This window comes from Ailuropoda melanoleuca, chromosome 13 (assembly GCF_002007445.2).
Source record: "Ailuropoda melanoleuca isolate Jingjing chromosome 13, ASM200744v2, whole genome shotgun sequence".
Classification (NCBI taxonomy): Eukaryota; Metazoa; Chordata; class Mammalia; order Carnivora; family Ursidae; genus Ailuropoda; species Ailuropoda melanoleuca.
In genome coordinates this window covers 74103892-74129986 of record NC_048230.1, presented here as the reverse complement: position 1 = coordinate 74129986, position 26095 = coordinate 74103892, and the positions used below count along the sequence as shown (strand labels likewise).

At 45.4% G+C, this 26095-nt stretch overlaps 1 protein-coding gene across 6 annotated transcripts in view; it reads right to left on the bottom strand.

Annotated features, from left to right (window-relative positions):
• PTPRA (protein tyrosine phosphatase receptor type A) overlaps positions 1 to 26095 on the bottom strand; it is a 92741-nt gene that overhangs the window by 6414 nt on the left and 60232 nt on the right. For all 6 annotated transcript variants that reach the window (XM_034641858.1, XM_034641859.1, XM_002918774.4 and 3 more), the window contains 13 exons: positions 23301 to 23391; positions 22306 to 22382; positions 18693 to 18729; positions 14577 to 14674; positions 13313 to 13432; positions 12415 to 12581; positions 11775 to 11910; positions 10932 to 11081; positions 9819 to 9912; positions 9425 to 9501; positions 8807 to 8941; positions 274 to 399; positions 42 to 193 (listed from right to left, as the gene is read on the bottom strand). In XM_034641858.1, the coding sequence (XP_034497749.1) occupies positions 42 to 193; positions 274 to 399; positions 8807 to 8941; positions 9425 to 9501; positions 9819 to 9912; positions 10932 to 11081; positions 11775 to 11910; positions 12415 to 12581; positions 13313 to 13432; positions 14577 to 14674; positions 18693 to 18729; positions 22306 to 22382; positions 23301 to 23391 (1460 nt within the window). The remainder of the gene's footprint in view (positions 1 to 41; positions 194 to 273; positions 400 to 8806; positions 8942 to 9424; positions 9502 to 9818; positions 9913 to 10931; positions 11082 to 11774; positions 11911 to 12414; positions 12582 to 13312; positions 13433 to 14576; positions 14675 to 18692; positions 18730 to 22305; positions 22383 to 23300; positions 23392 to 26095) is intronic.

Sequence of the window (26095 nt, the reverse complement as noted above, 5' to 3'; positions counted from 1 at the left end):
CTGGCTCTCTCTCCCCCTCTGAGGGCTGGGGAGAGCAGTACCTGCAGTGCACGGTGATGGGGTGGTTCCCTGACTGCTGCTGCTGCTTCTGCACGGCCGCGATGATGCTGATCATGCCCTTTCCGTCGCTGGGGATGCCCACTTCAGGCCAGCCGTGGAAGTGGAACTGCCGGATCTGCCGGTTCTTGTTCTCCTTTGGGAGAAGGGGAATCAGAGATGCAGGGCGCCCTGGCTTTTCCCCGCGGGAGGAGCTGCATCCCCCAGCCACCTTACCCTGGTGTTGGTGACCAGGAGGTCTCTGACAGTGTAGCTCTCACATTCCTCCTCTTTCTTCAGCTCCACTGTGATGTCTCCATAGGATACCACTCCATCAGAGGGCCAGTACTGGGCACACTTCTCCTGGAGGGACAAATGGGAGAGGTGAGGAGTTTGGAACACCACGTATGGTAGAGACGGGGCTGCCCTTTGAGCTGTCTGCTCCTGTCTTACGGAAGCCACCTCTTCCAGGACATGTCATCGCCAAGGTATCAAAAACTCAGACTGGTCATTACATTACTTAATTTCACTCCAATTAACTTCACTAGGATCCCCACTAGAAACATCTACAGCTGACCCTTGAACAACACGGGCTTGAACTGCGTGGGCCCACTTATATATAGATTCTTCTGGATAAATACAGGACAGTGGTGTTAAGTGTATTTTCTCTTCCTTACGATTTTCTTAATGATTTTCTTTAGTTTACTTTATTGCAGGAACACAGTATATAATACACAAAACATACAAAATATGTGCTGTTAATGTCATCAATCAATCTTCAGGTCAGCAGTGGGCAATTAATTACGTTTTTGAGGAGTCAAAAGTTACACACAGTTTTTTTTAAAAAAGATTTTATTTATTTGAGAGAGTGAGGCAGAGGGAGGGAGGACATAAGCAGGGGGCGTGGGAGAGGGGGAAGCAGGCTCCCCACTGGGCAATGAGCCCGATGCGGGGCTCAATCCCAGGACCCTGGGATCATGACCCGAGCTGAAGGCAGACACTTAACCAACCAAAACACCCAAGCACCCCTACAGATTTTTTTTTAGTTTGATTATAGCTGACACACAATGTTACATACGTTTCAGGGGTACAACACAGTAATTCAGCAAGTCTACGCTATGCTCACCACCAGTGTAGCTACCATCTGTCCCCACAGAACACTAGTACCATACCACTGACTATATTCCCCATGCTGCAGCTCTCAGCCCTGTGATATACGCAGATTATTTTTTATTTTTTTTATTTTATTATTATATTATGTTAGTCACCATACAGATATACGCAGATTTTTTAACGCACAAGGTAGAAAGAGGGGCTTGGGGGGTCAGTGCCCCTAACCCTCGTGTTGCTCAAGAGTCAACTGTATATTTAAAAACTTCATTTCCTTACTGACATAATCACTTAACCTTTTGGTGTTACTTACCTACAGTCTAAGTTGCCACACGTGACAGGATCTCTGAAGAGCTCTGCCCATCACCTCAGCTGCATCTGACACTTAATGGCAGGGTGGAGGGAGAGGAGTGGAATGTTTTTGTTCCAATTCCTTTTCTCCCCTCCTTTGCTCCCTTGGGGTGTTTCTACCTCAGAGATGCTCACATATGTTAGACTGCTACTCCAAAACTGAACCCCACTGACACTGCCACCCAGTCATGGTGTTTCACTACAGCCCAGGCCACAGCATCCTTCCACCCCCTTCCTCTTGATCTTCTGGATCTGCAATGGCGCCCGCATTTCTGTCCTTGCGAGTGAGCAGGAGATGGTTTACAGCCTGTCTTTGCTGACATCTGGCTCAATTCCTCTATACCTATTTGTGGGTGGGGACTGCCTCTTTTCCTCTTTGTCTCCCCGCACCTTGCACACTGCCTGCACGCGGTAGGCTCTCAGTAGCTGCTAAATGAATTTGTTCAATGTTTGCAGAACAAGTCAGGCTACACATACATAAATAAAACAATACAGTTATACTGTCCATTCCTTTGAAGCATTTTGGGGAAAATCTTAAATATTTCACTATTGGCAATTTTAAAATCCTCAACCATAAATGTACTTCACATTCATTGGGAAAATTATAAAAAGTGGAAAAATAAAAATCACTGATAGTCTCTTAGTCCAAATAAAATCATTACTGAAGGTCCATTTTAGTGACTCTTCTTGCTTCTCATATGTGTGATCATTCATTACCCCCTTTATAAATGACACTGACCTCATTTTAAAATACAGAATTATCAAAGTGGTGGATCAAGGAAATGTCACAGACCAGTCTTTTCTACGTACACCCACTCGGAGTCCTGAGGATGCTATGAGAGTTGGTGCTCTGGGCCCTCTCCTTAACCAGAACAGCTTTAAAAAAATTCTAATAAAGGCTCTTAAACAGAGATTATATTGTTTTTTGGAATGTATTTTGCTACCACAGTTCCCTCCCAACACTGCCCTCACACAGTTTACCAGCCAGGACTGAAGACTGGGACTTTAAAACCATTACAAGTGCTAAGATCCAAATGGGCTTGAGAGAAATGTAGTGTATGAGCTACAGTCATGCTATGACTAGAAAAAGGAATAGTATGGTCCCACACTTGACGGCTTTCAGATATTTGAGACCCTAGTTTTGGCGGTGAGGCACAACAAAGAAAAGGGGCTGATTGGAAGAAGGCCACCACGGATACAGAGTCCTCTATTAAAACTGTGGACAGGGAGTCAGCCAAGAGTAGAAGCAAACGGGGAGCCTGCTGTGGCTAGACTAATGGGGACAACTCCCCAAGGTCATTACACGTGGTTGGGACCAAACAAGAGGTAAGTTAAGATAATGCCGTAGAGTAAGTTTCAGGGTGACACAGTTTTATAGGTGAACAGGTAAGGAGACAAGCCTGGTAAACTTACGGGGTTAGGATTTTTTTAGAAAGATTTTATTTATTTATTTATTTACTTAGAGTGAGTACATGAACAGGAGGGAGGAAGCAGAGGGAGAGGGAGAAGCAGGCTCTTTGCTGAGCAGAGAGCCTGACGTGGGGTTAGATCTCAGGACTCTGAGATAAATGAGATCATGCCCTGAGCTGAAGACAGACGCTTAACCAACTGAGCCACCCAGGCACCCCAGGGTAGGGTTTAAGGATGATACACAGAGAAGCCACACAAGACAATTATAGATATTGGACCAATGGCAGCAACTCATTCCACTCAGCCAGGTAAAGGTTACAGGGTTTATTAAATTTAGCTCTCCGAGTGGGCACAACACAGAGGAAGCAGGCTGGACTTAGGTGCCTCTCACGGCTGTGGGAAAGGCGATGGCAGAAAGAGCGGGGCCTAAAGCAGCACTAGCTCAGGAGGCTGCGTTGAGCTGCTGGAAGGCAAGGTTTTGAGGGAGGTTTTGGAAATACTTAACAGAGCAGCTTCAGTTTAGAGACCTATTGGGGTGACCCTCCTCTGGGCCAAAGGAGAGGAACCCCCTTCCTTAGGAGGCAGAACATGGGCCTGAGAATCCAGAGCAGGGGCCAGCAGTGGCTGTGCCTGCTGGTGCCCAGGGTTATGAAGGCCTGGGGATTCTGCTGAGAAGGGAGACGTGAGAGCACAGAGCTGGACACCAGGCCTGTGCAGAACACAAAGCAGTGACAAATACGGGACCCTCCTGTCAAGGAGTAGGCTGTGACCCATCTCAGAAGCCATGCCCCACTTAGCAGCTAGATGGCAGAAGGGAAGGAGGGCAAATGGAAACTAGGAGATTTAAATTAAGCAAAAGTGAAACTGTTAGGAAGAAGAACCCAATTCAAGTCTTGGACTAGATGTCAACATGAAAGGCTCCTAAACTTTGTATGCTGGGTAGATTTTCCCTTACGAGCTCTGGAAGCCCAAAGAGGATTTCAAGGAGTGACCACAGTTAGAATTCTATTTTCAAAATGATCTCTGGCTGCTCTGTGAAGAAGTGACAAAAAGTGGGTGGGAACAGAAGTGGGTAGATGGGCTGTCGGGCTACTTCAGTGGCACAGGTGAGCAGACAGTGGTTTCGAGGAGGGGTCCACAGCTGTGCTGGAGAGAGGTGGATGTGCTCAGCATATGTTAGATCTCACTGATATGGGAAGGGAGGATGATGTGGGGGCCGAGGAAAGGGGAGTAATGAAGGTAACTACTAGACTTCTGACATGAACAACTGGGCAGAAGGTGGGACCACTTAACGAGATGGTAAGAGCGGGGAGGACTAGTATGGGGAAGGAGGAAATCATAGTTCATCTGGGCCAGGTGGAGTTCAAGAACCTTAACAGTCATGTGAAGATATCAAGTGGGCACACGGATACACCAGTCCACAACTGGGAAGTGGGGGCTGGGTTAGAGTCACAGATTTGGGGACCTCTGGCATACAGATAGCATTCCAAGCCGCAGGACTAGATGAGGTCCTCAGGGCATAGTGTGTTAAAACAAACAACAGGGGGTTAAGCCTGAGTCTAGGGCACTTCAATGATTAAAAGTCACCAAGAGGAGGAGGAGGTCACAAAGAAAACAAAGGTTGCTGCCAGGCCAGTGAGTGGTTGACATCATGGAATTCCACGAAGAAAGTGTTCTGAGGAGGAGGGAGGCATTCAGTATTTCCAATGCTGCTATAAAAGGGCCAGAAAGACAAGTGAGAAGAAAGGCCTTTGGAACGGCAAGAAGGCAGTTGCCATTGATCCTGACTCAAGTACTCCCAGAAGGAACAGGGTAAGGAGAGAACTCGAAGAGAGGAAGCCTACTCTTCAAAGGAGTTGTGTTGGGATGGAAGGGGCTCAGAGCAATGGGATACAGAAGGAAGGAACTGTGGGTCAGGAGAAAGATTTTTGTTTTGTAAATACAGGAAATGCAAAAAGGCACAGGCTGGTTCGGGTAACACAGCGGAGAGGGAAGTGCTGATGGAGGCAAGGGAGGAGAAGGACCACAGCAACAAGCCTGAGAAGGCAGCAGGGGAGTGAGCAGTCACAGTGGACAGGTGGGCTGTGAGGCGAAGGAACCCCCTTCCACCACAACGGGAGAGAAGGTGAGAGAATGGGTACAGATCTGAGGAGGCTAGTAGCTTGCAGAAGAGAAGATGAGCGCGTTCTCATCCAATTTCGTAAGAGAAGAATGAGCCAGGCTGTGAGATACAATGCCAAGAAAATAAAAGACCGGGAGGAAATAACGGATGTTAGCAAGGCAAGGATGATAATAATGACAACTCATAAAAACTCTAAAGAGAGCAAGGAGGAAGGTGAGAACACAAGGGGAGTCGGGGGCTGAGGAAGTGGAGGAGTCCATGGCTCTGAAAGAGGACTTCAATCACCTCCACTTTCACCTCAGTCTGTATTTTCTGATTAAGTTTTTCTCTCCAGCTTCTCTCTTAACTCAGGCAAAAGTCCTGGCAGGCAAAGCATCTAGGGATGGGAACTGAAACTACTCAAGCAATGACTGCCCTGACTTCAGCAAGACCCCACATGACTGCACTGACCCCAAGACAGTGATCGACCTGACCTTTCTGCCCATCTGCACATACCCACTGACCTTTGTCCCACAAATTCCTTATATGAACCTAGAACTATTTTCAGCACTTTGGACAGAGTCTTTGAAACATTAGTCCGCTGTCTTTCCAGTGCTGGCCTCACTGAAATAAATTCCTTTCTTGTTTCACCTCCACTCGTCTCTCTGCCTTTGGACTGTCAGTGGTGAATGGCTGAACCTGGCCTGTTTGGGAGTCCTGGAGCCGGGTGCTCTTGCGCCCTCAGGCCCCAGTCACAGCTCTAGAGACCTGGTTAAGATAAAAATTTGTGGAGTAAGAGAAGGGAAGTAGTGAGGTGGGCGTTCAACAGATGTTGAGCAGGGCAGGCTGGGGGTGGCTGGTGTTGAGATCCCAAAGGCAGCACAGGTATCGGCAATGACGAGGCTGTGATTTGAGTAGATGGCTGAAGGAGCCGAGAGGCCGAAAGACCAAGGGTAAATGGATCACCTGCATGGATACTTATGCCTTCAAGAGCAGAGGCAGGCATATGGGCCACCAAGGGGCAATAAGCCAGCTGTTAAAATCATCAGTAGCTGAGGATGGGAGGTGGGAACAGGTGTTCAAGTCCAGTAACAGAATACTTGGGAATGGGGCTTTAATCTCAGATTTATGTCTTCAGGTTATGGATTCTAGATAATGATATCCTACAGAAGCTTCAAGGGAAGCTTTTGTGTCTTTTCTCCTGCTGCCTTTGACCTCCTCCTCCTAGATAGCACCTACTGTCTTGAATGGTCTGAGGCTGACAACAGTGATCAGAACACACAGCTTTGTGGCAGGCATCTAATGCAATCGCTTCTACTGACTCTGGATAAGTGGAACACAACCTTGGGTTGGTCTGACCCCATGCAGAAACTGCTAGAACTGCTCTGCCCACTTGGATGAATGGTCCAACCTAAGCTATTGAGGGAACAAGCCTTACCAAGCCTGTTCCCTTGTTGGTGGACCCCTCTGGTTAAGATGGAGCAGGGGGAAAAATAAGAAACAGGGAGAAAAGAGGATTTTAAGTTTTAATTCTTTTGGAATTTTAATGTATAGAAAATAGACAATTTGGGATTAAGACTTTTTCCTTGTACTTTAAAACCAGGTGGGGGGAGTGGTGGTGTCATGTGTAAATGTAGGCAACTGAATTTCACTGTATCATTCAGGCTTGTGTTAGTATCTCTGGAGGCTACACTTGACAAGACAAATGGTAGATGGAACAGGAAGGGAAATCCTGTCTTAGGGGGCTGTGAGGTCTTATAAAGAATGTCATTAATATCCTGTTCTCATTTATTTCAGAAGCTTCTGGGGACAAGAGCTGCTGCCTATCTCACGGGCCCTGCAGAGAGGCAACAGGCAGAGTGGTAGGTTGAGGGACCTACAGGCTTACCCAGTGGGTGGGAAACTGTGTATGTGCATGGCCCTCCACCCTTTACTCTCATTAGGTTTTTTTCAAGGACTGAAGAGCCAGATAATCTGACGGGACTAAGTCTGAGGTATTCACTGGGCCACATTTTATTGCAGGGCAGTGGGCTGAGATGATACTTGTGCTTGCCATCCCAGTGCTTCTCCCTACAATATGGGCCTGCCCATCTGGAGGTGGGCAGTATGGGGATAACCGCATGCCATTTATCTGCACCTTCTATCCTGGCTTATTAGAGAGGGCCAGGAGACACGTACCTAGCTCCATAGCTCACTGGGCACCTGGGTAGCTGAACCAGTTAGGCGTCTGCCTTCAGCTCAGGTCATGATCCCAGGATCCTGAGACTGAGTCCTGCATCAGGCTCCCTGCACAGCAGGAGCCTGCTTCTCCTGCTGCCCCTCTCTAGCAACCACGAATAAATAAAAATCTTAAAACAAAAACAAAAACAACAAACCAAAAACAAAACACAGTAGCTCACTGCTCAACTGCAGAGCCGGGAACTGTGCCCCAAACCTCTCACCTCAACAGTATTGTTATTAATGAGAGATGAAGACCTAGGAAGTGCATCTGTTGATTAGGGACATGACAGAAATCCGGAAAGAACAGCTAATGAGTTAAGTGATTAAAACTGGAAAAAAAAAATCTTGCATACAGAACATCAGAGTGTGCAAATATGTATAAAGTTGTATCAAAATTAAACAAACTGTACAAGTACAGAATGGGGAAGGTGCAGCTAGTAACAACTAATGTAAAATACACTTAGTGATTTTTAATTGGTTGTAAATTCACTGAGTCATAAGTGGGTGCTGTCCTTAATTCTTCACCCTGTCACCATGCCACCTCTTCACCATCTTTTGGGACAGACCCTTGTCACCATCTGTGCTGAGTCCAGGCCATCGGCAGCATAGCCACAGCCTCCTCTCTGCTTGTGGTGTGCTCGTTTCTAATCTGTCCTCCTCACTGAGCCAGAGGGGCTGGGCTCTTAAACCGCTCTATAAAGTCCAAACTCTTCACTGCGGCTCAGAAAGACCTTTATCATCAGGCCCTTGCTGGCTTCTCCAGGCTCCTTCTCTTGAGTCTGATCCCTGGTAAGTCACACGCCAGGCATAAAGAAGCACATTTACTGCACTATGCAACCACAATGGAGTGCTGAAGAACATAAACACTGTGTGAACACAGACTATGCCACCCAGCAATACAGCTAGAGGTGGGGGCAGGAGGCAGGCAGAGAAAGAGTGACCCCTGGGATGCAAAGTGCTCAGTAGAGGCTGTGTGATTGTGCATTACGAGATTCCCTGCACTGAGGGGGGCTGACCCAAGGGGGCCTCTAAGGTCCCTTACATTCTGAGTTCCCAGACAGTTCTACTTTTTAACTGACTTGAGAATGTTTTCTTTAAAAGATTTCCTTGTTACTGAATGTTAACTTATACATTTCTTCTTTATTTCTCAAGTTCTACTGTTTTCTTTTCTGTAGTTCGCAAAGAGGCAGCTCATCTTCCCGCAGTCCTCTGGTTCATTTTTCTGGCCTGGAAGGCAATCTCTTCTCAGGGACATCTCAGGAGTTCCACATTAGATCCTCGGTCTGGCTCTGCATCCCTCACTTCACTAGCTCTGCCCTGCCTGGGAGGTGGGAGGAGGAGGTGATGCACAAAGCTAGGCTCTGGGCAAACCGTATTCAGAAGAGAAGTAAAAGGCAGGCACTGTCTGGGCGCTCACACTACACTGCTCTTCCAGTCCTGAGAAGCTCCTGATTGCTCAGATCAACTGCTTGGATATGGCTCTTTAGACAGTTTAAGTCAAACATATCTTTTTAGCTCCCCTCCACCCCTTTTCCTGTGCTCTCTGTCTCCCACAGCCCAGGACCTTGTTGAGCTCACCTGGCCTCTCTCCTCCAGTTCTGTTAGCATCACGATAGAGCAGGATTTCCACTCCCAGATCATTCGCCAGAAGTCCTCAATGGTATGGAGAAGAGGGCCCTGGCTGGCGATGTAGGAGTCCTTCTGCCGGTAGCCCTATATAGGCCAGGTCAATGGTAGGAGTAAGGTGGTTTAGTCAGGGAGGGGCTAGCGAAGAAGACAGGCACTAAGATGGGATGGGGCTGCTTGGAGGCAAACTCATTGCAGGCAGAGCTCCCCTTTGGCCAAGGGCCAAACCCTGTCTGACATGCTGGTCTCTCTCTACGAGGACAAGGGAAAGGGGGGCTGGAGCTGGGATGAAGAGAACAAGAATGGGAAAGACCAGAGGACTTCAGCCCTTGGCTATGGTCTGTGCTATGAACTTTTCCCTCCAGTTATTACTCCGGTGTTTGCCCTCTGTTTCCCCCACCACCTTCTGCTCTCTTGGGCCTGATAGACTAGCGTGCACACTGGGTATCGGTTCTGTATTTGACAACTGACACAAGCACAAACCTCCCAAGCACTGGGAGGGTGGCACTGCAAGGCCCAGCCAAATCTCCATGGAGGGTGGGGAACTCTGGGGACACAGCCCCCACTTACATCAATGAAGGATGCATTCACGTAGTCCGTGTTCTCCTCGCCCCTCTTCACTGGAATGATCACTCTGTTGAATTCATCTGCAGGAAGGACAGAAGCTGTGGCTCCCCAACATCACCTGTCCTCTCTTACCTCTCTTTCAATCTTTCCTTCCCCCCCACCCCCCCAGCCCTGGGTAGGTATAATCCCAGCTGGGCAATAACGTGCCTGTTCCTAGCCCAGGAGGGAGAAACCGTTTGGACTTCATGCTTTTTTCATTTCCAGAAGCCACTAAAGAACTAAGAGCAAAAAGAGGCAATGCCCTAATTCTGGTCTCCAAGCTGATCATGAATTAGTACCTGAGAAGTGGAAGGAGGGACGGGGCACTAAGGCTTTGCAGTGGGAAGAGGGCTCTTACATGGAATGATCTGTAAAACTCGGTTCTTCTTCATGTTGGCTGGAAGGTTTCCAGTCCGCATCTTGTCATTCTGGATTTTGATGGATGTTAACTTCTAAATTGGGAAGGAAAGGGGAAACATTCCTTATCCCTGTAACTTGGCAAGATTATGCCTGTCAGACCTGCATCTTCAGGCTACTCTGGCTGCATATTGCTCCTGCCTTTCCTCTCTCCCTGCTGTTCCACTCCAGAGGCTGTCTTGGACTCTTTAGAAAGCCTTATTCAAATGCACGTGCTCCCTTCTCCTGATTCCGGGGCTCCTTCTTGATCCTTGCTACTTAAAGTGTATAAACCATGAACCAGCAATAGTCTCACCACGCAGAAATGCAGACTCTCAGGCCCTAACTCTGTTTCTCCCTCCCAAACCAGAACTTGCATCTTAAGAGGATCCTACGGTAATCCGTGTGCACATTATACTTTGAGAAGAACTGCTTTAAGGGATGCAATCTTTCCTACTGCAACCCAGAATCTCTTCTTCTGGGAATAGTTACATTGACAAGAGTGTGACATACTCCTTAGGTGTGCTGAGAACCACTGTCTTAATGGCATACAACAGAGGTCAGCAACCTATGGTCCATGGGCCCAATCTGGCCTGCTGCGTATAAATAAACTTGTACAGAAACACAGCCATGATCATTTGTTTGTGCAGCAACTATGGCTGCTCTTGTGCTACAGCAACAATGCTAAGCAGCTGCAACAGAGACCGTCTGGCCCGCAAAGCCTACAATATCTACTGTCTGGTCCTTAAAGGAAAGGTTTGCTGCTGCTGTACATCATAATCACCTGTGTGGGGGTGGGGTCGGCTAGGGGACTTTAAAAAAAAAAAAAAAACCAATGCCAGTTTGTTTGTTCGTTTTCCCTTTTCTCCTAACAAAACCCAAGTGATTCTAATGTGCAGGACGGTTGAAAACGACTAGATTATGAATAAAGGGCCAGAAACCGACTGCTTAACCATGCACATATCTTACTTGGGGATTACCCATTTGTTGCTAAATCTCTAAGAGCCAAGCATTCCATATTCCCCAGAGCACATGGATCCTTCAGTCCCAAAGAGGGAGCTCAGTTTCAACTCACCTTAAACTCCTCCTCTAATCCATTGTTGCTGGTCCCTGGGATTTTGTTGTAAATTTTCTGCAGATGCGTTTCTAGAGAGGTCACCTCTAGTTCTGTATCTCCATAGAGATAATGCTCCAGAAGGGCTTGGTATATGAAGACATACTGCATCTGAAATGCCACGATGCCCGAGTTCCCAGTTACATACGACATGGTCTCTGCGGTGCCAAATGATCCCCTCCCACCCTCAATTCACTCCAGTCCACTTCTCCTTAGACCCTAGCAGGTATAAAACTATTCACTCTTGTTGTCCTGCTTCAGTGAGTCAGGACTTCAAAGGCACAAATCCCACCGAGGTTGCTTAACTTGGGAGGGAGTGTCCTACTCTGGCAGCCTCCTAGAGTGGAAGCCTGGAGAGAAGGACAAGTAACTCCTGCTCATTCTGACAGCACAGATTTAACAGTCTGAAGGGGCTGTCAAAGTCTGGTGACACACAAAACCTGGGCCAGCCACCCTCCCAGGGCTGTGCCCTTTGAACCACACGCCCCAACCACAGAGCTGATCCTCCCGCTGCTCTTGGTCATGGCTGAGCTGAATCACAACTCTGAGGGCACTGGTTCTCCCAGCTGCCTGCATGCATGCTTCTCTCAGGACCTGTTCCTCATCCTTACAGTCGAGTGCAAATGACACCTGCCTTCCCAACTCCCGTAGGTACAACCTCCTCTGTGCTCCATGTCTCTTTTAATACATAATTTATAAGGCTTAATGATCATTTACAATAACCTAGAAGGCTGAGTAATCCATGAGGCTAGATGTTTTGATCCTGGAATGCCCCCACCCTCACCTTACCCACAAAGCACTCACGTCTGTTTGCACCATCTGGCAGCGCTGTGCCCGGATCCGACTCACAAAGCCATACACGTCCACTTTCCGCTCTGTGTGCATCATGTCCAGCATGGCATCAATGACAACAAAGGTACCTGTACGCCCTACACCCGCACTGCAGCCAGAGAGCAGGGGTGTTACTGGGATGGCCAGCACGCCTTGTGGGAGCATACAGGGAGGGGGTAGCATAGGCCAGGACTCCTCCTTCAGGCCATTACATTCTAATTCTGAATGGGGAAGAGCTGGAACACTCGTGGAGACAACAACCCCACTGTACCCCGGACTCCGTACCTTTAGTTACCAGGACCAGGGAACTCTGACACTCAGAAAGGTGTGAAGTCTCCAAGTGCACAAAGCAGCACTCAATCTAGCTTTCTGGCTTCACAGTGGTGGTCTCCCCACCCCCAATCTTGGAGGACTGCCCTTCCCTCTTTCCTCAAATGCTCTATACCCAGCACCAAAACTTGAGGAGTCTCTCTGGCTGCTGCCCCGGGACCTAACAGCTCATCTGCTCTGTGTTAGTCTCTTCTCCTCAGCTGGGGCCCCTGTGCTTTCCTTTGCTCTGACCATGGGAACAGAATATGGTATCAGCGGGGAGCCAAGGGTCAGCCACACTGACCTGCAGTGGACCACGATGGCCCCTGCATACTGAGGGTTACAGGCTTTCACCTTCTTGAGGAACTTGAGCATGCCGATAGGGGTGAAAGGCACCCCAAAGTCTGGCCAGCTGGTAAAGTGGAACTGAGTGATGAGGCGCTGTGGCTTCCTGTTGGTGACGTCGCCCACCTGTGGAGTGAGGAGATCCTGTGTGTTGGCTCTGATAACCTGGGGCGGGGCAGTGCCAGGGGAGGGGAGGGAGGGGAGACTTAGGAGCCAGGGCCAGCTGTGGTTGTCAGTGACAATGGGGAACTGAGAGTGTATCCAAGGAAGTGTTAACCATGGAGAGAAGATCTCTTCCAAGAAACCCCATGGGATAAGGCAGGGCTCTTACAATTATTCTCAGCTGACAGATGTGAAACGTGAAACTCAGAAAAGTGACCCGGTCAAGGTCTCAGAACTAATTAATGGCAAGGTCAGAACTAAAATGCAGGTCTCCTGACTCTTGATAAGCCCCCTTTTCACAGCACCACCCTGCCCCTCAGCTGAAGGCAACCTTAGCTCAAGCTTCCAGGGTCACTCTGGAGGACCAAGAGCAGGGGCCACTACATCCTTGATGTCAGGATCCTTTGGAGTAAGAGGAGGTAAGTCAAGTACCCAGAAAATTATACCACCTCCCGAGGCACTTGGTTCATATCTACGATGATCAAACTCTATCTCAATAATACTTTTTTCTCCTGGTCATGAAAATGCTCCTCCCTTAGCTTTGACGAAGTTCCCTAAGAGCCCAGATCTCTGGTCTCAGAGTCCTAACAGACCCCACATTCAGTGATTCCAGACCACCCTGAGTAAGACAGGGGATGACCCAGTCTGTTCCACCCTCTTAGTGGTCAGCAGAGAAAGCGGACAGGAGACAGTACCTGCTGAATGCAGAACTTTCGCACTGTGTAGTCCACCAGGACGGTCACATCCTCTACGGACACACGGATATTCCCATAGGTCCAGCAGCCTTGGTCTGGCCAGTACTGGGCACACTTACACTGGAAAGGAACAGACATGCATCCCCTGATGACCTCAGACCTCCCGCCCCCAGCAGACATGAAGAAACTGAAGGAAAGGACCACAAAAGCCCAGACAGAAGTCCCCAGGAAGCCCCCAGAGAAGGCCTCTTCTCTCACCCTGGTCACTGCAGATTTATTTAAACTGTTCTTTTTTTCAAGTTTCTCAGCTTCCATCCTGTTCAGCAGTATCTCTTGTCGTTTACATAGCCCCAGCCCTATACTTCTCATTCTTTCCCACCCCTGATCCCTCAGTTCAGGGCAAATTGTAAATTACTTTACCTACAAAATGTGCCCTTCCACAATATCCCAGGTTATGATCTAGGGACAGGCCTATCTGATCCCCTGAAACCAGCAACCTGCTGAGGGGGTTACCAAGATGGAATGATGCCTTCTCTAGTCCCTGGGCCTTGAACAGCTTCCAAGAGTCAGAGGTAAGGTTGGAGGAAATAAACTATAGCTCAGCCCTAGTGCTATCCCTCCTAAGCACTACAGAACTACTGATTAACACATCCAACACACCAGGGTGTGGATCAAGGTAACTTAAGGGCCATTTGGGAAAAGACTGTCATGAATGGGGGTTCGTCTCTGGGGCTTGATCCAGAGCTCAGTACTGGTTCTGGCTGTGACACAGTGATGGGACTGGCCAGGCATGGACTTGGCGGCCACAGCCACACACAAAAAAATGGCGAGTCAGCAAGCTGCTTGCACAAGGATCAGGCCAGGGCCTCAAATTACCTTGCACCCCACAGGGTCTCAGTTTATACAGCTCCCTCTGCTGACTCAGAGGATGTACAGGAAACCAGGAGAATGAGGGATTAGAGAGGCCAGGGGGAAAAAGCTCCTCTGCAGCTTTTCCTTGGCAAATGGCCCAAGTCATTCTTCCAGGTTGTTTTGAAACCAGGGTGAGTTGTCTGACTACCAGATACGGGGAACATGCCCTAGGCGCACCCCTGAGGTCCACCTGAGTCTTCCAGGCCCTAGGAAAGTCTAGTAAGCACACTGGCCTGGGTTCTGTCTGGATGAATGAATGGCACAGGAGCCACAAAAGATGCACAAAGGATGGACAGCCCAGGCTCAGAGGGAGTTCCTCTGCTGGTCATGTCCATCTAATTTCTTCACTCACCTCCTTTCTCTCCTTCAGGTTGGTCACCATGACAATGGTGGCTGTGTTTTGTTCCCAGATCATCCTCCAGAAATCATTCACTGTTTCTTCTTTTGGTCCTAAAGTAGCCAATAGCAAAGATGAGGAGAACACACACCAAGGGGAAGAAATCTGCTGGGAAATTGGGAACATTCATTCCTGACTTTTGGAAGCCTGTGCCCACATGTTCTCAGCTAAATATCCAATCCATCTATCCATCCACCCACCTACTAAGCGAACATTTCCCATCCACCCTGTATGTGTCAGACATTTTATTAGGAAGTGAACTGGGGGTGGGAGGCTGTCAAAATGTAAAGAGAACCACAAATAATGTCTCCCAAGGTATTACAGATGAGGATTAGAAATCATAACTGCTCACTAAATACCTATGTTATTGGCTAGCCAATGAGCTAAGTGCTTTATACCTCATTTACTCCTTCCTATCATGCTCTAAGGTAGGTGTTGTTAGCCACAGAAATGCTAGGTGACTTGCTCAGGCTAGAATTTAAAATTTACCACCATCCAGCCTTTTCCAAAAAGCTTGAGATTTCTAAACAAAAACGAGAAAGCAAACAAAGAGAAAGACATGGGATCTAACACGACAGAGGCTAATGGAATTCCCTGAGTGTTGGTAGAAGGAAAGGCTCAGGATGTAACTCTGACAGAGGCTAAAGGGCAACCAATCTAGAATGGAACTGGAGAGAAGGTTCTAGAGGAATTCCAAGGTAAAAAAAAATTAAACTTAAAAAAATTAAACCTCATGTTTCTGAAGGTACTGAGAGGAAATATATACTTCTAGTGGAGAGTCGGGGGGGAAAATTCAGTGCTAGGTATATAGAAAACTAAACAGGAAAAAAAAGGTAATCATTAACTCTTGGAAAAAAGGAAAACCAAGAACTGTATAAAACATCATATAATATTTCAGTTGTAAATAATATTAGTACAATAATAATAATGTAAGTAATATTATCTTAGCTCTAAATTGTGATTTAACTCTACTGGGAGAATGGGGAAAAGGGACATGTGTATGCATGTCTAAGTGTGAGACAGTTTGTAAGACGATTAAATAAATTATCATCTATCATAAGAAGTCATCAATAGGTAAAAATGGTTGCATTAGAGTAAAAAAGTGAAGAGGAAGGGGGGGAGAACTTTGTTTTTATATGCCTTGTAATACCTTTTTGACTCTCTTAAACTTTTTTATTTCCTTTGGTAAAAATAAATAGTAATAAGAAAAACAAGTAATGACAGAGTGGATACATGCCAACAAGATGTATGGAGGTAGAGTTGTTCCACTGCCTGGCAAGGTTAGGAAAAATCTCCTGGAGGTGGTGACATCTGAGGCATATATTAAGGTAGATGAGGTGGACAGGAGTTTAGAAAGGGGATATAGGGAGAAGAAACGCTCCAGGCAGAGGTGCAGGGGACAGCAGCAAGAAAGAGCATGAGATGTCCGGGGACTGTGAGGAGTAAAATGAGGTTACAGTGCAGGGTACATGGACTGGCAGAAGATGGAGGTGGAAGGACAGGTACCTGAATCTAAAGGGGTGGAGGCCAGGCTAAGGAAGGCTTTGTATACATAATGGAAAATCGTATAGGATTTTCATGAGTCCTAACAAGAGTTTTGCATCAATAAAGGCCATTCTGGTGGAAGAAATTCAAGAAGCAAGGCTAGGACCTAGAGGACCCATCAGTAGATTACTACAATAGAGCTGGGAAAAAAGATGGGAATAAGGCAGTGTGTCAGAGAAGACAGATTTTGGAGAAAGAAATAAGAGGACCGCTCCTATTCAGAGCAAGGAACAGGTAGATCTGGATGATCCCAAATCTGGTTTGGTTGATCAGATGAACTGCCTTCCATTCATGGTGATAGCCAAAGAATACAGGAAAAAAGCAGTTGAGGGGGCTGAAGAAGAGGCATATTTTAGTCAATTTCTTTTTTTTCTTTTTAATTTTATTTTTAAGTAAACTCTACACTCAATGTGGGGCTCAAATTCACAACCCTGAGATAAAGGGTGCCATGCTCCACCGAATGAGCCAGCCAGGCTCCCTAAGGTATATTTTAGTTTTTGATGTTGAAGAGTCTGTGGAGGTATCCAGGTGGTGGGGTAGAAAATTTGTTTGAAGGGGCACCTGGGTGGCTCAGTCAGTTAAACATCTGCCTTTGGCTCAGGCCATGACCTCAGGGTCCTGGGATCAAGTCCCACACTGGGCTCTCTGCTCAGCAGGGAGTCTGCTTCTCCCTCTCCCTCTGCCCCCACCCCCCTTCTCATGTTCTCTCTCTCAAATAAATAAATTTTTTAAAAAAGGAAGAAAAAATGGTTCAAAAGTTCTAGAGAGTCAGCAGCCAAACAGAGGTGGGTATTAGATGAGGTCTCTCAAAGAGAATACAGAGGAGGAGAAGAAAAGAAGGGGTCAAAAAGAGAACACTGGAGATCTTCAGCATTATTCAAGTTCAGACAGAAAAAGCCCGGGAGGAAGACTAAGGATGAGCAGATGGAGAAGCAGAACTGAGAAATGGTGCCATGAAAGACAAGAATGGAGTTTCAAGGAAGTAGTCATCCACAGATTTGGGGAGAAACTATATTTAAGAGGCAGAAAGAAGAATAAGAGCCAGAGAGATAATATTTAGAAAAGTGAGAAAAATTGAGAACTGAGTGTCGGGAAATAACAGAGGAGAATTTCAAGGAGTATGAAGTACTGTGGAGAGGTTCAAGAGGATGGGAGTCTGAGAAAAGGTCCATCAGAAAATCGTAGGTGACTTTACTTCAACAAATATTTTAGCATCAACAAGGCCCCACGGCAAATAAAGAGAGGAAGAGACTGCACATGACTGTTGGTGCTAGACTGATCACTGAGTAGGTGGCTGCTGAGCTGGGCTTCAGAGGGTAGACCTGACTTGATGGATGGCTACAGATGGTGAGAGAAAGCAGGGCCTGGTTAGGCAATGGCCAGGCACCAGTGGGAGACTGTAAGGGCAAGAAGGACCTAAGGTTTTTCTCAGCCACCTTATTTTACCTCTATCTGTGTTTTATCTCTGCCATGGTACTTGTCCAACAGAACTTTCTGCAATGATGAAAATGTTTCATATCTGCACTAATATGGTAGTTTCTAGCTACATGCAGCTATTAAGCCTTAAAATGTGACTAGTATGACTGAGAAACTGAATTTTAAATAATTTAATAAATTTGTTAATTTAATTAACTTAATTAATTTAATTTTAAATAATTAATTTTTTAAAAAGTGGCTAGTGGCTATTGTATTGAGCAGCATAGCCACTTACCAGAACTTCTGTTAATTTTGGTGTAAATTGTCCTCTACCAACTAAAGGCCCCAAAAATGCATGGACCATCTCCTGTTTTATTCCTCTATGCATCCCTATCACCTAGGCCAGTGCCTGGCACATAACAGGTGGCCAATAAACATCTGTTGAATGGCTAAATAAATGGGCTTTGATGGACCATTATAACATCAGTTACTTTGCAGTGCAGCAAACATCAAGATACTTTTACTAGGATCCCAAAGATGGAGGACACTTATTAAAACTTGGGGCTATGGAAATGTGTGCAGAGCACGTATAAGGCAATGGCACTAAGGTCCCTGCTCTGAGGGTTCCTAGACTGCTTTTCTGTGAATCATAGAGGAGGCTCAGGTCCAACAACTGGGGAAGGAGATGAGCCAGCCTGGACTCTGTGAGGTGGCCAACCCTCTCTGGAGACTGAATCCAAATTCAAACTCTGAGAAGCCTGGGTTGAACCTAAGGTTCCCATTAGGACCCAAGACAGAGGACCTCATTAGACTATGGGGTGTGTGTGTGTGTGTGTGTGTGTGTGTGTGTGTGTGTGTGTAGCCTTCTCCAGTCTTTTTTATGCACACACACAAAAGAACTTCTTTAACAGGATCTCTGGATACTGTCATCAAGATGAGGCCCTAGGTATAAATGTGCAAGCAGACTGTATTTCTTTCAGGTGACAGTAATTACAGAAAAGTTACTGCATTCTGATTAATCTATTTAGCATTTAGAAGAAAAAAAATATCCAAACCCACTAATGAACTCATGGTTAACCCCAAAAGTAAAAAAAATTATCATTACTTTACCTTGAGCAGCAATGAATTTGTTCTTTTCTTGGTAGCCCTGAGGGTAGGGTGGGGGAGGAGTGAGGGATAAAAAGAAAGTGAGAACCAAAAATGAATAGGAATGAAATTCTCCAGACTTGCAATCAGTTAACAAAGCCTCCCTTGTGAAAAGTTCAAGGCAATTAAGATTTCCATTCTAGAAATTTCCAAAGGATTAGCTTTGGATACCAGGAATCAGAGATAACAAAGATCACATGTCTAGGTAGTTTTCTCAAAGTAAATTATTAATGAATACTGGTATAACATCCAAATATCAACACCTAGGCTAGACCCTGTTTCTGTTGCTTTCTTAAAAGCTGACAATCTAGGGGCGCCTGGGTGGCTCAGTTGTTAAGCATCTGCCTTTGGCTCAGTGTGTGATCCCGACGTTCTGGGATTGAGCCCCACATCAGGCTCCTCCGCTGGAAGCCTGCTTCTTCCTCTCCCACTCCCCCTGCTTGTGTTCCCTCTCTCGCTGGCTGTCTCTCTGTCAAATACATAAATAAAATCTTAAAAAAAAAAAAAAAAGCTGACAATCTAGGTCTTAGTGTTAACTCTCCAAGGCAGAAGCATCTGTGGTGGTTCCAGGGATGAAGCTGGGCCCACATCAGGAAGGAAAAGGGGTTCTTTTCTTCTCTTTCAAGGGATTATTTCCTTGATAATGCTTCACCCAGGTGCAAAAACCTTCAGGGAAGAGCCTGTGGGTATGTGGAACAGTTCCCAGTGTCAGACAACAGGGTTCTCCATTACAGCAAGTGGAAGACAAGGAGCAAATGGGCCTGGGAATGTCACTTAATAGATAAGGAGCCTTGGAAAAACTAACAACAGGCAGTATCTTTCTTTTCCAGTTTTTATTGTTTTAGTTATACATCTTTTCGACCTGTTTAAATGTAGTGTTCACTTGAGAAGTCCTAGATAAGTGAAAAATCACCTGATTTAAGGATTATAAATCACCCTCTGCTTTTGAAGACAGCCATAAGATGGGCAATGAGGGAGGAGGCAGCCTCACAGAGGGGACACCATGTCACCCCAAGATGATGACGTGAAATACAAGTCTGCAAGGCAGTGGCAGATAAAGGAAGGAGCCCAACAAGTCTGAGAAGCCACATCCTATTCCAGTTCAAACAATAGCAGGGCAGGGTCGCTTCCTAGCACAGAAGGAAAAAGCTTTAGGCCCTGAGAGATGAACATATTTAAAGTCGGTAACAAGAACCTTGTTAAAATTTTTCTTGAGAAGGGGAATTAAACTTTCTACAAATATTTTTAATCATTAGAAGATGGAAACTGAGAAAGGCTTAATTTGTTTATAACTAAACTTGTCATTAAAACTGAGACACTCTTGGAATGTGTTAAGTCATGTCCTATCCCTGCTCCACAAGAAGGCACTAATTTCTCACAGTAGCATGTGGGCCATGAACAGTTTAAAAGCATTGTTGGAGGGCCCAGCCCTGAAGTGCTTCCTGTCCCAACCAAGAGTGTGCCATATGCCTCTATGAACGCACGCTGACATTGTGATACGGCAGCACTGCTTAACCAATAAGGTATAACTACAATGAGGCAAATCTGCTCTTCCTTGTGTTATGATCAAGGGAAAGATAAAATGTGGCTCCCTGGTTCCTGAGAGGTCTTTGGATTCTGAAAGTCAAATCCTAGGCTAGCTCTAGGTGGTAGCTACATTCCTACCAGTTAAAAATAAAAACACTTCTGAAGACTCTACTCTTAAGACATCCAGAGGCAAGTGAGGAAATTGGTCCCTCTTAAGACTCCAGGTGGGAAACCCACTTGCCAACTGTACCACTGTCTGTTTCATCACGTCCTGTGGCCACTGTCAGGTTTCCTTTTGGACCTTTGTGTTCTCCAAACCACAGGTCTCGTTCTCCCCCGCCTGTTGCCATCACTCCATGGTGCTGGGTACCACTTCTCTTCAAGATTCCCATATAATCTTAGCTCTTTGTGCAAGAAGGGCTTGGTAAGCAGTTGCCAAGGGTAGAAATGGGGATTAACTGTAAATGGACAGTAAGGTTCTTATTGGGGTGAACAAAGTGTTTTAAAAGTAAGAGGTGGGGGCCTGGGTGGCTCAGTCGGTTAAAGGTCTGCCTCCGGCTGAGGTCATGATCTCGGAGTCCTGGGATGGAGCCCCTGTGTCAGGGTCTGCACTCAGCAGCGGGTCTGCTTGTCCCTCTCTGCCCCTCCCCCACTCGTGCGCGCGCTCTCTCTCTCTCTCTCAAATAAATAAAACCTTTTAAAAAAAAGTAAGAGGTGCAAGTTTCTTTGAGGTTATGAAAATATTCTAAAATTGACTAGTGATGGTTGTACATATCTGTGAATATACTAAAAACCACAGAGTTGTAAGCTTTAAATGGGTGAAAATTATGGTACGTGAATTACACCTCAATAAAGTTGTTTGGTGACCTGCTTATTTCACTTAGCATGTCTTCAGAGTTGTAACAGGTATCAGAATTTCCTCTCTTTTTTGAGACTGAATAATACTCTACTGTATGCATAGACAACATTTTACTTATCCATTCATCCACTGAAGGGACATTTGGGTTGATTCCACCTTTTGGCTACTCTGATTAATGCTGCTGTGAACGTGGTGTGCAAAATCTATGGGTGTTCTCTTCACACATCCCGCTTCAGGCTTGCTCCTGCTAGCTTGCGCTCACTTGTGCTCTTTTTCAAACTTTCTTTACTGGCTCCTCACACAGCCTAAAAAACATACTCAAGTCTCTCGGACTATTTCTGTAAACATTCCCTCAATCACCACTAAAAAATCTCCTCCCAGTTTTAGCTCTCCCCTCAGGCCTTGGTTCACAGCAGACCTAACTAACCAGACTTACCTGGTGTCAGATATTCTTGTCCTTTACTTTTACTAAAGGTGGTGAGACCTGCTTTTGTTCTTAGTTATCTGAATAAGCTCAAAAAGGATTCACTGACTCTTACAGAAAAGTACACATTTAGATTTGCACGGAAAATCTTTGGGAATGACAACAGGGTAAACATAAGAATACGTATGAAACTATCTGATCTTCAAAAAAGTATTTGCGATCTTGGGGTGTCTGGGTGGCTTAGTGGGTTAAGCGTCTGCCTTCGGCTCAGGTCATGATCCCAGGATCCTGGGACTGAGTCCTGCACTGGGCTCCTTGCTCAGCAGGGACCCTGCTTCTCCCTCTCCCTGCCGCTCCTCTGTTTGTGCTCTCTCTGTCAAATAAATAAAATCTTTTTTTTTTTTTTTAAAGATTTTATTTATTTATTCGTCAGAGATAGAGACAGCCAGCGAGAGAGGGAACACAAGCAGGGGGAGTGGGAGAGGAAGAAGCAGGCTCATAGCAGAGGAGCCTGATGTGGGGCTCGATCCCATAACGCCGGGATCACGCCCTGAGCCGAAGGCAGATGCCCAACCGCTGTGCCACCCAGGCGCCCCCAAATAAATAAAATCTTTAAAAAAATTTTTTTTGGTCTCTTAAAAAATTTAGACTCCTCAGGGAAAATTTGAAATGACAAATATTCCTTCTAATGTGCAGCTGGGAAGGAGCCAGTAGATGGTAGCCAATGGTCATTCAAGGTAATAATGAGAAAAGCTCTAGTTCCTTACATTGATGAATGAAGCATTGATGTAATCAGAATCTGGAACTCCTTCAACCGGGGTCAGATGGACTCTAGAGTGATCATCTACGAAAAAAAAAATTGTTTCAGTTATGATACGACCAGGCCAGTTGAGACATCTGTGCCTATGTGCACAGAGACACACATGTATTAAGATGTAACCACAGCACTGCTTATAACAATAAAACTTTGGACACATCTCAGCCATCATTCAGGGACTAGTTAAATAAATTAAGATATATCCACGACATGGAACAGTAAGGAGTTGATAAAAAGGAAAGTGAGTATTTCTGTTTCTTGACACAAAAACTGTCAATATACACTGTTAAAAGAAAAAAGTCGGAGCAATGTAATCAGAATACCAATTATATTTTAAAAATATATGTAATATGCATATATTCACACACGAATAAAAAGACATAAGTATCCATAAATGCCTCATATAGTGGTCTCTAATACATTATGCACCCAAAAATACACAGAAATTTTTTTAAAGGATAAATTTTTGTTGAAAAGACAATTAAAAATACAAAGTTCAAACATTTTGCGTCACATGCCACTGGATTATGCATATCCCATTCTGGAGACCAATGGTTCAGACAAATGTCTGTTATGAGGTTATAATCAACTGATTAGCAATGATTAACTCTGGGAAGGGGTTATGCAGAGAACTCTGTATTAGGATTTCTTTGCCATAAGCACTACAAAAAAACCACGTAACAACCATGCACATCCTATCTGGTCCCAGTGAAACTGCTCCTCTTGACCTAGAAACTTTAGGCCTCACACAAAAACCTGGTCGAGCTCTCTGATTGAACTTTATGAGCACCTGGGTGACCATAAAGGCTCTTCTAGCCCAAAGGCTTGACCCTACTCTTATTATCAACCCTCCTATGATCAACCACAAGATTCTTACCACCCTCAAAAAATCTGGCTAGAGATGCAGTTTCAGATTTTATGCCAGGAAACTCTGCAAACACTCACAAGGCAAGATGTTTACATATCGATTTTTTTCCTTGTTTTCCTCCTTGGAGGCAGCTTCACACGTGGCTTGGATAGGACAAGCAGGGAGAGCCTAAAAGGTTAAGAGAAATTAGAGGAGGTTACTAAGAGGAATAAACAACAAACATGCAAAATGCTGCACCATCCCCCGACCTGACAGCAAGCTCTACCCTAATTTGGGGGACAAAGATGGGCCCAGGTGAACACTTGCAGCCTAACACAGAGAGTGCACCTCTCTTCTAAATAGCCTGCAAGCTCCTTAGAGTTTAACACCAAGAATCCCCAGGGGGTGGAATGCCCTTACTGTTACTATAAGCTCAGCATGCTCTTTATATGGTTACTGTGTGCTTAGGGACCTGTTAGAATGCTGGGTCGAAATGGACCACCCCTGTAAACAAGAATGGGGACATAACTGAAGGGATGGGCCATTTACCCCCATGTTAACCAACATGCAAAGATGAGAAGCATCTCAGAGTGAACCACACAGGAGGGGTCTGGATGGTCAGCTGAGTTAGGCCCTCTCTAGGGACCTGAAGGGAATGACAGCCCAGCTTCTAGTATCATGTGGCAAGGATGGGCAGGTGTGTGAGAGGACATTCACATGGATGCAGCAGTTAGGAAGGAGAGGATGTGAGTGAGGTGACATTGAACCTGCAGCAGTTTTGGAGCAAATGTCAATTAACTAGCACTGGGAAGTGTGTGGGTAAAAATAAATGGTTTGACATAAGATAGCCTGGATTGTATGAACTTGAGAAAATCTGTTAAACTTTCTAGGACCACGTTTCCTCATCTGTAAAAGTGGGTTAATAATATCTGCCACATAGGAAGTAAATACCATAATCTCAAGTCTAGCACAGAATAAGCATTCAATAAATTAGTTTTATAGGAGTGGGAAGCTAAGCTTTACTATTTGAACCACTTTCCTCTTATGTGTTCCATATATTCAAAATTAAGAAAGCAAAAGAGGAAATAGTTCAAAATTCCAACTTAGACAACCTTTCTGACAAGTGATTTGGAAATATGTTTTATGAGCCTTAAAAATACCCATACTTTGACCTAGCAACTTTCTGAGAATCTAGCCTAAAGAAATAAAAATCTCTTTGTTCACATTTACTTTATCGTCGTTTGGAACGACCCCAAACTGAAAACAACCTTAGTATTCAGCAGTAGGGGCAAAGTTAAGTAAATTATGGTGCATGTATTACTTTTCATTTGTTTTTTCAATAGATACAGATTAGGTACCTATTAGGAACAGGATAAATACAGAGCAAACAGTGGTGAATCAATCGCATACATAGTTCTTGTTCTCAAGGACAATACAAACTTGTGAGTGAAAAGACATTATTAAACAAATAAAACATATAAATTACATACCATGATAAATACAATGGAAGAACAGAATGCTATTAAGAAAGTATCAGAAAGCCTAAGAAACACCCAAATTTAGATTAAGGGTAGGTCTCTATGGGGAAGGAGGAATATGAAAAATAGTATTCTAGGCACAGAGACCAGCATCTATGATGACCCAGAGGCAGGAGAAGGCCTGGCTGTGTGAGCTAGCTGAAAGGTCAGTGAGGGTATTATATAGACAAGGTGGGTGGTGGGGATGGCAAGAGGAAGTGGACAAGAGGGGCTTGGCAAGGTGAGATCATACAAGTCCACGTAGGTCCCTGAATAGGGAGTTTGAATTTTAGTTTAAGTGCATGAGGAAACCATTCAAGGTTTTTTAACTGCAATCCAGTTTACAAGTTAAAGAATCACTCTGGCTGCTATGTGGAAAAGGGACCAGGAGGAAGGCAAGAATAGGAACATGGAAAGATGATGGTATAAGGAAAGATGCATTGGACATACATTCTGGAGTTAGAGATAGAATGAAGGGAAGATGGGTTGGGGAGAGAAGGAGATAGGAATAAAGGATGACTCTCAGGTGTCTAACTTGGATTATCAAAAAAATATATCATTAAACAAAAGAAATGCCAGCCTAAAAGCAACTTATTTTTCCAGATAGATGCAAAAGCTTTAAGAAGGAAGCAAATATACTTCCTGGGAACCAGCAAGATCATGGTCAGAGAAATTGAAGTGGAAGACCTAACAGGAGTCAGGGTCTCATAGTCTGCCTGCCTTCAGTTACTCAAGAGAGCTTCCTTTCAAAGCTAAAATGCTGCCGGTTCTGCATGTCATTTTACTGAGAGAGGCAACTCCTTGGACCCTATGTTGCCAATACATAAAGGGAAAAAAGAGTTTCCTGGGCTGGACTCTTACGCACAGAACAGAGACCTTACTTAAGACTGGAATTTCCCAGTCCACCTTTCGTTTGCCTTCTTCAAGACAAGCTAGATTTCCACAGGTTTCTGCCCTGGTACAGGACAGGATGAGATACAAGTTTTTAATGCCCTCATGACTAAGCCAGAGGCATTATTTTCCCTGTACACCCTTGTCGAAAATGATGCAGAAGTAGTGACAGCAAGACTCTTGAAAATAGTCCTCAGGGGTCAGTTATGACAATGACCACACCTCATAGTCCTATAAGCATTCCTAGCTCCCCATAGTCACGATGAAGAAAAACTAGGGTCTTCAGCCAGGCTGAGACCCCTAAAAGGAAAGTCATGAAGAAATAGGAGCCATTGTTTGGCAAGAGAAAACAAAGGGCCTGCCCTAGAGAACCTGGTGTTACATGCAAAAGGGTCAGACTGAAAAGCCTATGGCAGGGATGAAAACAAGGTGAACCCTACTCTTTTAGTTTCTACTCTGAAAAACCTAGCTCACAGATCTAGGCA